The 10,883-nt window shown below is 40.2% G+C and overlaps 1 protein-coding gene across 3 annotated transcripts in view; it reads left to right on the forward strand.

The window, feature by feature from the left end:
- LOC126416337 (UDP-GalNAc:beta-1,3-N-acetylgalactosaminyltransferase 2-like) overlaps positions 1-5,878 on the forward strand; it is a 154,614-nt gene extending 148,736 nt beyond the window's left edge. For 2 of the 3 annotated variants that reach the window (XM_050084006.1, XM_050084007.1), the window contains one exon: positions 5,493-5,878. In XM_050084006.1, coding sequence (XP_049939963.1) covers positions 5,493-5,730 — 238 coding nt within the window. In that variant the 3' untranslated portion in view covers positions 5,731-5,878. The remainder of the gene's footprint in view (positions 1-5,492) is intronic. The other variant, XM_050084008.1, reaches the window with a different exon arrangement.
- The last annotated feature ends 5,005 nt before the right edge of the window (positions 5,879-10,883 follow it).

Genomic DNA, 10,883 nt, shown 5'->3' on the forward strand with positions numbered 1-10,883 from the left:
TGACAATCTGCTCGAATGAAGATACAAAGTCAATCCAACGAACGTATTACGTTAAGTCGTTCAAGGTCGAGTTTGCCCCCATTATGTCCCGCAGCATCCCCAAGGAGGCGAAAAGGTGCTGCCTTTAGTTTTCCGCTTTCTTGTGATGCGACTGATTTGATTCTTCTGTCACATCACTTGACCATTCTCGCTGGTTTTTTACCCATTGTGTGTCTTGATTTGTATCAAACCCTTGTTGGTACTGCACTTGGTTGCCAGGCTGAAAAATCGGTACATTACTTGCCTGCGTAAAATATACCGGTGGATTGTATTGTTTTCTTGGTTTATTGTTATTGTATCTAAAGTCCTGTTGTGGTGGCGTGTACTGTTGTTGTTACATGAATGGTTGTTGCTGAGGCGTGTATTGCTTTTGTTGCTGGTGTTGTGGCTGCCCATAGGGTTGTGGTGGAGGTGGCTGACCTCCGCAATTTTGATTGTTGCAACGTTTACCCTTGTATTTGTTCCCATTCTACTACAATACTACCGTTATTGTTTGATTGGTATGGGGCATTCCCGTAATACTGTTGTTGCGTGTTGTATATTGGATTGTACCGTTGGTTGCCGTAATGCTTGTTTTTGTGTTTACCATTACGGTAACCATTGTTTCGGCCTCTATTGCGGTTATTGTACCGTTTGTTTCCGTATTTGTTTCGTGTGAACCATTTCCATTACTACCGTTTCCATTCGAATACGTGCCTGCGTTGTTGTTCTTACGGTTAGCATTCGCACGCGCGTCTTCGTGTATAAGGTCGAGCGTATCAAGGACGGATAAAAATGCGTCCTGATCTTCCTCTGACACGTTCACTAATTTTTCGCGTATGGAAATGGGTAGTTTTGTCTTAAGAATCATAATAACATCTTTTGTTGTTATGGGAGTGTCCCAATATTGTATCTTTCTCAAGTACTTTTCAAAGTACTGGCGAAGTCCGCCACTGTTCGAATGGAAAGGTTCGGCGTTATAGACCTCTTTGCGTAGGCGTTGCTGAACACCTGCGCTCCAAAATTTGCTTAAAAAGTTCTTCTCAAACTCGCTAAATGTTTTGCACTTATCAACCATCTCGGTTCCCCATATAGCACTTTCTCCTTGTATGTATCCGGTAATGAATTGTATTCTCTGTTTGTCATTCCAGGCAGCTGGAAAGACTCCTGAAAAGTTCTTTAGGAAAACAACTGGATGAATATTTCGCTTTTCCGGTTGGAATGGTTGAAAAACTCTGTGTTTCAATACACTCTCCTCTTTCATGAGGGTTGTGAGTGTCAATTGTTCAGTGTTGTTGTTGTGTGAATCGTTAAATTCATTTTTCAGTCGCGGAATGTACTGTGGTGTGTTGTGTTGTTGTGTTGTCTGGTATTGATGTTCATCTGGCTCAGAAGGTAGTGAGTGTTTCCCGTCGCTCTGGTTATCATACTGTAGTGTTTGAATTTGCTGTTTCAGGTCGGATATCTCATCTGTTACTTGCTTCCGCCATTCCGGCAAATCCCGGGTAAACACTCGTCTAATTTGGCCTAGTTCAGTACAAACAGTGTCTCCTGAACTGCCGGGTGCAGATAATATGTCTAAGGTTGCGGATTTAACAACATCTTTCAAGTCACGTGTAACCTTCTCCTCAACTAGCTTCTCTTGTACATCAATCCATTCTTTGTAATGTTCGGTAAGTGCTTTAGTGTGCGAAGCAACACTACTGTTAACTCTTTCGTCAATAGTTCGGTCCGAAATGTCATCCGCCATTGCACTTACTTTTGATTCTACAGTGGCTACCGCTGTCGCTAACTCGTCTACCTGTCGTGCAACTGTTTTATACGCAAGTTTTACCGAATCGGTTTCTTTGCGACACGCTTCGATTTGAGTTGTGAGATTCTGACCAATGTTATCAATTTTGTTATTCAGAGCGCTTATCTGGCTTGTCAAAGTGGTACTTGCTCCGTGACGTCACCCTTAACCGAATCTATCTGTGCCGTGACGTCACCCTTAACCGAATCTATCTGTGCCGTGACGTCACCCTTAACCGAATCTATCTGTGCCGTGACGTCACCCTTAACCGAATCTATCTGTGCTGTGAGAGAGCCTACTTGCGTAGTGAGGGTACCTACTTTCGCATCAATGATGGTATTTACGTCATTCCTAACTGAGTCAATCTGTGTTGTCATATCCGTTTTCAGCTCTGATAAAAACTTGTCTCTGTCTTTCTCACGTTGTTCGCGATCACGTTCGCGCTGTTCCCTCTCCTGTCTGTCTAGTATCAATTCCTGTAACATTTTGACAATGTCAACTGATACCGTTATCGGGGAGGTGGGTGTTTCCTGCTGAGTGTCGTCCACGTTAGCTACCTCTTGTCTGTCGTCTGTCCTGGCCGTCGTTCCGCGTGAACGGAGTCGGTAATGTTTGTTAACAGTGCCGTCGCTTTCGTCTGCAGAGTTCGCGCTCGATTGTCCGTCCGCCATAATGAAATTCAACTATTGCCAACTTAAAATGGGTACTGCCAACAGAAATTCTGATTGTCAATTATTCTTGCCGCGCAAGTTAAAGTCGCGGCGCGTTCGTCAAATGTCTAATGTTACGTGGGTAATAACTGACACACGTCTGTAGCAAAAAGACAAGATGGAGTCAACGCCGTTGAAACAATTGATTGCCAACGCTGTTACACAGAAAAGACTGAAATGGCATCCATCTTGAACTTACACGAGAATACTAACTACAGTATAAAACAAATAGGCCAAGCAAAAGGTTACAGAAAATATTCAAATATTTACATAGAAAAAAAAATGGTTTTTTACGTTAAGCTACAAAAAGGATAGAGTGAGGTCGAATTTGAAGGTCAATGAGCTACTCTTTAGACAGAACTATGGTAAACGAAAATTTGGTACTCACTCGGCGTTGTCTTCAAGACTGCAAATCTGCGTCTTATTAAATCCCAAGATATTTGTGTAAATACCGCGTCCTTCAAGATTGCGTATGTTTATTGCTCATCCGTAATTTTATCCAGCATTGGGTTCCAAAGAGCGATACATGAAATAAGACAATCATATATTAGTACCGTGACACTTTCAATATTTTAGTCAAGTCCCTGTTCGGGCGCCAGATCTGGTATGATTTTTAGTAATTTAATTGAAAGCTTTGTTGCTTTGGTAAAAATAAAATTGGTTCTTTTTGTCGTGACAGAATAAATTACTATTAATCACACCAGATTTGTCGGAGAACAGCAGCAACATGTGTAATTGATCCAGCTTTAAGAAATTCTATTACCTTTTAGCGGAAAATTCGTGCGGTACTCTCCGACGTTAGAAAAGTCGTGGTGTTCCGTTCGGAGCAGGAGGCGGCTGTCTTTTCTCATTCGCGATATCGAAAATTACTAAAAAAAATGAACAGAAATTTTTTTTTTTTTCGGAGGAAGATCGCGCGGAGAAAACAGACAGAAGTTACATGAAAGAAACCTAAGGGACCAACTAATTGGATTTGTACGAACATATAAACGGAACTGAAAGAACTTGGAATAAATACTATAACGATGTCGTCACGACAGCCTCCTGTTCCGACAGAACACACGCTGGATCATAAGCTGCATAAATCTTTTAAACAGAAAAGATTATCACAAGTATAATTAATGAAAATAAGGTTGAGAGATTTTCTTTGAAATTAAATAAACTTCAAGGCTTCAAGTATTATATTATGAAACGGAAACTTACATTAACATGGCCACCCATTGTGGCGGTGGAGCGAATTTTCGTGATACACATTCTCGCTTGTTTGTGGCTACATATATTTTTAATCACTTAAACTTAAATTTACAATAAAATGATTATATCAGTATGGACCACAATACTTTTGCGTCCGACTCGCAACACATTCACAGAACAGCTAGACAGCGGCGCGGCTCCCTGCAGAAGTAAAAACTGGCAATTGTTATTTTAAAACATAGGTGCATCGTTTTTTTTTTAAATACTTTTACACGTTAAAAATCGCAGTGATAAAGGCTGTAATGTCACAATGTCCACTTGAATGGCCATCGACAAACTGTGGCCAAGAAACAGCTGGACTATCTCGTCGCTGAACATGTCTCCCAACATGACATTCTTCATTTCCGTGACTGCTTTATAGCCTGTGCCATCTGGATTCTTCCCACCACCGTCAGCTTTCCTGAACTGTACAAGTGGACACTATCCCTGCAATATATCCTATGTTCCTGTATCCCTCCTGGCCTCAACCTTCATTAATCATTCTCCATACTTATATAGCCCCTTCTGTGTTTCCATTCCAGTGCTAACAGCCCTCTGTTCCACCAATGCACCTGCAGTCTTTCTACTTCTCTCCTTTTCTGCGACCCCCCCCCCCCCCTCCCTCCCGGCTCCCCCGTCCAACCTCCCAATTTCACCTAGCTGCCCACCTTCTCTCCACCCCGTGCCTGTATGCTCCCACAAGGAGCAATTTGTTGTCCCCCCCATCCCACCCTACCCTGCTATCCCTTCCCTCTCTCTCCTCTCTCCCCCAGCCTCCTCTGTATGCCCCCCCCACCCCCCCCCACCCCTCAGTTGCTTCTCCCATAGTCTGGCCTCAGCAGCCAGAGACTCTGAGCGTGTGTGTGTGTGTTGCATTTGTATGAGAGTGTATATGTATGTTGTATGTTGTCTATTTCCAGTGAAATTGTTGGCTGGAAGCTCACTTTCTGACAATCTTTTTGTTGTACCCCTCTGCGAGTCATCATCTCTACTTTATGGTGAGTAGCAACTATCTTTTTCATAATATTACTACGGAAGTCGCATTTGTTCTTGCTGTAGTGCAGTGCTCCATCAAATTCTTCACACAGTATCATATCTCTCATCTCATCTTCATCTATGTTCTCTTCCATTTCTGTAATATTGCCCTCAAGTACATCTCCCTTGTACAGACCCTCTATACACTCCTTCCACCATTCAGCTTCCCCTTCTATGCTTAAGACTGGCTTTCAGTCTAAGCTCTTGATATTCATACAGCTGCTTCATTTTTCTCCAAATGCCTCATTAATGTTCATGTAGGCAGTTTCTATCTTTTCCCGAGTGATATATGTTTCTAAATCCTTACATTTGTCCTCTTGCCATCCCAGCTTAACCATTTTACACTTCTGGTCTTTCTCATTTTTTAGACAGTTGTATTCACTTTTGCCTGCTTCACAGCAAGTATTCCTAGTTTGGTTCAATACCATTTAGCCATTTGACTGTTCCATGGATCATAAATGAGATCTCTCACTATGTTCTGAAATGTGTCAATTTCTTTGCAACAATAATACCATTTATATTCTCAGTAAAAAATATAATGAAAAGAAATGTGTAATCATGAAATTATGTACCATTTTACAGAACATAATGAACTGTCAATAGCATTGTTAACAAATAGTGCACACCATAGCTTTGAACTGTATGCAAACTGATATGGAAGTATTGTTTCTCTAACTCTCTCTTTCTCTATTTTTCACTTGCAGAGTAATATATAAATCACAGCAGCAAGAAGTACACATGCCACAAGGAGAAGATGTGAGCATGGGTGTTTGGCTGGAGGATGCACAAGTATGGCAACATAAAGGTCCCTGCATCTGGGAATGCACCTATGCTGAGAGAATGGAGCAGAATCTACAGTTGTGCAATGCTGGAGAACTGACACCTGATTCAATGAGACACTTATGGAAAGTGTATCAGAAATATGGCAATGTCTCTGCTTAAGCAATTGACATAAAAAGACCTGTCAAATGATTCACAAAGTGTAAATATATCTGGATCATCTGTCATTGTACTGATTACCTGCCATTCCATTCAATTCTGTTGACAGTAAATACAACATGTTTATCTGTGGACAGAATGATGTGACATAAAGGTGATTGTCATAAGATCTACTGAGTATGCATTTTTTTCTAATGAACACAGCATAAACTCTCACCTTTTAGCTCTTTTAGTGTGTAGGGAGTGATATGTCATTTCTATACTGCTCGCACTCCTCATTACAGTGTAGTTGGAGTAGACTTTTGTTGTGAAAATTGTAAAAGCTAACAAAGGGTAGGACTTGTAAATGTGAGAGAGTGCTACCAGTCTTATTCATCCACCACTTTGTAAAGGCCTCCTCTAGACTTTTCCAAACATTGAGGTCTTCAGGTATGCATACTGCTCCAAAATGGCTGTATTCTTCCATTGAGTCCTGAGTTCTCTTTCTTGAATTCATGGTCATTACAGGAGATGTATGTTGGTAGCAGTAGGCAGGACTATTGTGCAGTCTGTCACAAATTCTGGCTCCCTTAACTTTCTCAATTTAGTGTTTCAAGAAAAGAATATCACCTTCCCTTCAGGGATTCACATTTGAATTCATGCGTGTTGATCAAACCTGCTGGTAACAATTCTAGCAGCATGCCTATGAATTGCTTGGATATCTTCCTTTAATCTGACCTGGTGGAAATACAAAACACTTGAAGAGTATTCAAGAATTGATCCTACAAGTGTCTTGTATAGATAAGCTACAATTTCCTAGAATTCTCTCAGTAAACCACAGTCAACCATTTGCATTCCCTACCACCATCCTTAATTTGCATATTCCATTTCTTACCACTCTGCAACATTACTCCTAGCTATATAACGAACGTGACTGTATTGAACAGCACGGTACTAGTACACCGAAGTGAAAAACAGTCGTGGAATGCTTCCTAATATCGAGTTGGACCTGCATTGACTGAATAGATTATTGGAAGTCCCCTGCAGAAATATTGAGCCTTACTGCTTCTATAGCTGTCCATAATTATGGAAGTGTTGCTGCTGCAGAATTTGGTGCATGAACTTATCTCTTGACTGTATCCAAAAAAATGTTCAGTGGGTTTCATGTCAGGCGATCTGGATGGTCAAACCAATGGTGAACAATTGTAGCCCAGTGATGTGGTGCATTGTCATCCCTAAAAATTCCGTCATTGTTTTGGGACATGGGGTCCATGAATGGATGCAGACGGTTTCCAAGTAGCCAAACATGACCATTTCCAGTCACTGGTCAGTTCAATTGTACCAGAGGACCCTGTACATTCTATGTAAATGTAGCCCACACCATTATGGAGTCACCACTAGCTTGCACGGTGCCTTGTTGACAGCTTGGGTCCATAGCTTCATGGGGTCTGTGGCTCACTTGAACCCTACCATCAGCTCTTACCAACTGAAATCAGGAGTCATCTGACCAGGCCACAGTTTTTGTCATCTAGGGTCCAATCGGTATGGTTACAAGCCCAGGAGAGGTGATTTCTGTAGTTGCTTCATGCAATGTTGGTTGGAATAACAATAATATAAGGAAAAGATAGATTGCTACTTGCCATAAAGAAGACATGTTAAAAGTTGTAGACAAGCACAACTAAAAGACACTTAAGGGTCATTCTATGTCAAATCAACACACCTATTTTACCTCACCATTTTAGACTTTGCTAAAATTTTGTATACTTATAGTGGGTGCTGAGACTAAAAAAAATTTCAAATTTCAATTTTTTATCTCAGGCCATTTTTGAGATATGGCTATGTAAACTTTTCAAAAACCAGCCAAAAATGTGTGAACGGACTTTTTTTAAATTGTCCTAGGAGCTGCTGTAATTGAGCTAGAGAGTGGGAAAGGTGTCATTTTGCATGCTCTTTCCAGAAAAATGCAACAAAACATAGATTCTATTTAATAACCTTTTTCAAAATACTAATTAATATTTTGATTTAATTTTTTTACAAAAGCACATAATTGAAAATTTTCAAAATATTTCCCCAACAAATTCGTATTGTTGTAAATCATATGGCAAAATATAGATGTGCGATGATAATGGGTTCATTGTTAAAAAAAATTATTCCGGACTCTTGTTTTTCACCAATAGCTGTAGTTTGACAAAACTGACCTTTAACAAACAGGAATTTTATTAAAATATACTGAAAGGTAAGTAAAAAAAGTATTAGAAATATCAGAACATCACTTTCTTAAAACAAAAGTAATTAGGATATTTTATAATTGACTGCTTATTTTAATTTCATGCAACTTAACTAACAGTATATTAACTGATAAAACAAAAGAGTTTGAGCATTTAACTTCAAACTGAAATAAAGTATGAAAAAGTACAATTATTTACATAATAGTTCTGGTCCATGATGTTTGGAATGAAACTACTAAAATAATTAAATACATGATGCTTGTTTTTGAGTAACAGGTATCCTAAGAAATTTTGGTATTATGTAAAAGCGGTAGGTAGATCTAAACAAAATGTCCAGACACTCTGTGACCAAAATGGTACTAAACAGTGGGTGACTGACTAAAGGCTAAAATACTAAATGTCTTTTTCCAAAGCTGTTTCACAGAGGAAGACTGCACTGTAGTTCCTTCTCTAGATTGTCACACAGATGACAAAATGGTAGAGATCGAAATAGATGACAGAGGGATAGAAAAACAATTAAAATTGCTCAAAAGAGGAAAGGCCGCTGGACCTTATGGGATACCAGTTCGATTTTACACAGAGTATGCGAAGGAACTTGCCCCCCGTCTTGCAGCGGTGTACCATAGGTCTCTAGAGGAGCGTAGCATTCCAAAAGATTGGAAAAGGGCACAGGTCATCCCCGTTTTCAAGAAGGGACGTCGAACAGATGTGCAGAACTATAGACCTATATCTCTAACGTTGATCAGTTGTAGAATTATGTTAGAGTATAATGACTTTTCTGGAGACTAGAAATCTACTGTGTAGGAATCAGCATGGGTTTTGAAAAAGACAATCGTGTGAAACCTAGCTCGCGCTATTCGTCCACGAGACTCAGAGGGCCATAGACACGGATTCCCAGGTAGATGCCGTGTTTCTTGACTTATGCAAGGCATTTGATACAGTTCCCCACAGTCACTTAATGAACAAAGTAAGAGCATATGGACTATCAGACCAATTGTGTGATTGGATTGAAGAGTTCCTAGATAACAGAACACAGCAGGTCATTCTCAATGGAGAGAAGTCTTCCGAAGTAAGAGTGATTTCAGGTGGGCCGCAGGGGAGTGTCGTAGGACCGTTGCTATTCACAATATATATAAATGACCTTGTGGATAACATCGAAAGTTCACTGAGGCTTTTTGCGGATGATGCTGTAGTATATCGAGAGGTTGTAACAATGGAAAATTGTGCTGAAATGCAGGAGGATCTGCAACGAATTGACGCATGGTGCAGGGAATGGCATTTGAATCTCAATGTAGACAAGTGTAATGTGCTGGAATACGTAGAAAGAAAGATCCTTTATCATTTAGCTACAATATAGCAGGTCAGCAACTGGAAGCAGTTAATTCCAAAAATTATCTGGGAGTAGGCATTAGGAGTGATTTAAAATGGAATGACCATATGAAATTAATCATCGGTAAAGCAGATGCCAGACTGAGATTCATTGGAAGAATCCTAAGGAAATGCAGCCTGAAAACAAAGGAAGTAGGTTACAGTAAACTTGTTCGCCCACTGCTTGAATACTGCTCACCGGTGTGGGATCCATACCAGATGGGATTGATAGAAGAGATAGAGAAGATCCAGCGGGGAGTAGCACACTTCATTACAGGATCATTTAGTCGGAGATGATAGATAAACTCCAGTGGAAGACTCTGCAAGAGAGACGCTCAGTAGCTCGGTATGGGCTTTGTTGAAGTTTTGAGAACATACCTTCACTGAGGAGTCAAGCAGTATATTGCTCCCTACTACGTATATCTCGCAAAGAGATCATGAGGATAAAATCAGAGAGATTAGAGCCCACACAGAGGCGTACCGACAATCTTTCTGTCCATGAACAATAGGAGACTGGAATAGAAGGGAGAACCGATAGAGGTACTCAAGGTACCTTCCACCACACACCGTCAGGTGGCTTGCGGAGTATGGATGTAGATGTAGATTTAGATGTATACATAGCTAAATTTAACACTTTAGTTACTAACAGTAATTTTGAAACAACTTTCTATAAAGTATGCATTAACACTAACCTGAGACAAAAATTAAGTTTTGAGTTGAAAGCAGTTTCCCAATAAATTGTCTTGGAACTTCACAGATTACATTTTAATAAAACCGACTGGGTTTGGTTTACATCACTTTCATTAAGAATGTTTGTTCTCCCTGTTGGAGTAAATGGATTTACTTTTGTGAGAACATCCACAACTGACACCAACAGGACATCTGCATGTGCAGGATAGGATAATGACTTAGCTTGTCCACATGGATGAGGAAAAGTTATTTTCTTTTCACTTCATCAAGTTTTTTTTTCTTTTTTTCTAAAATGTACCCAAGCCACCAGTTTCTGCCATATACATAGCCTGATACATCTTGTAACTTCAGTAACTGAACCCCCTACTCCATCACAAGGCCCTTTCGCATGTGCTGTGGCTGAAAAGCGCCACTCAGCTTTTATGTTGAAGTCTTCCTCATAAAGGCAAAGGTTCAGGAAGTTTTTCTTATTTTTGTACTGAGCTGCAGAACCATTAGAATAATAGTATGTCTTTTTTGGAAACTTTTGAAATTTATTTGTTAGATAAGAAAAACGATTCTTTTGAAAGGTGTAAACCACAACTGTATTGTGCTCCAGGCAATCGGAAACAATAACAAAGCTCATATGTCCAATTTTGTCTTCCTGTTTGAAACATAAAACAAAAGGGTGAATGGTAATCTATTGTCTTGTCTAGTGGTAACTCTGAGCTTCATCCTGTAGAAGTTCACCCCTGATAGCTGAGTGGTCAGCGCGACAGACTGTCAATCCAAAGGGCCCGGGTTCGATTCCCGGCTGAGTCAGAGATTTTCTCGTCTCAGGGACTGGGTGTTGTGTTTGGGTTGTCCTAATCATCATCATTTCATCCCCATCGACGTGCAGTATTGGCTCAC

Source organism: Schistocerca serialis, chromosome 8 (genome assembly GCF_023864345.2).
Source record: "Schistocerca serialis cubense isolate TAMUIC-IGC-003099 chromosome 8, iqSchSeri2.2, whole genome shotgun sequence".
Lineage (NCBI taxonomy): Eukaryota > Metazoa > Arthropoda > Insecta > Orthoptera > Acrididae > Schistocerca > Schistocerca serialis.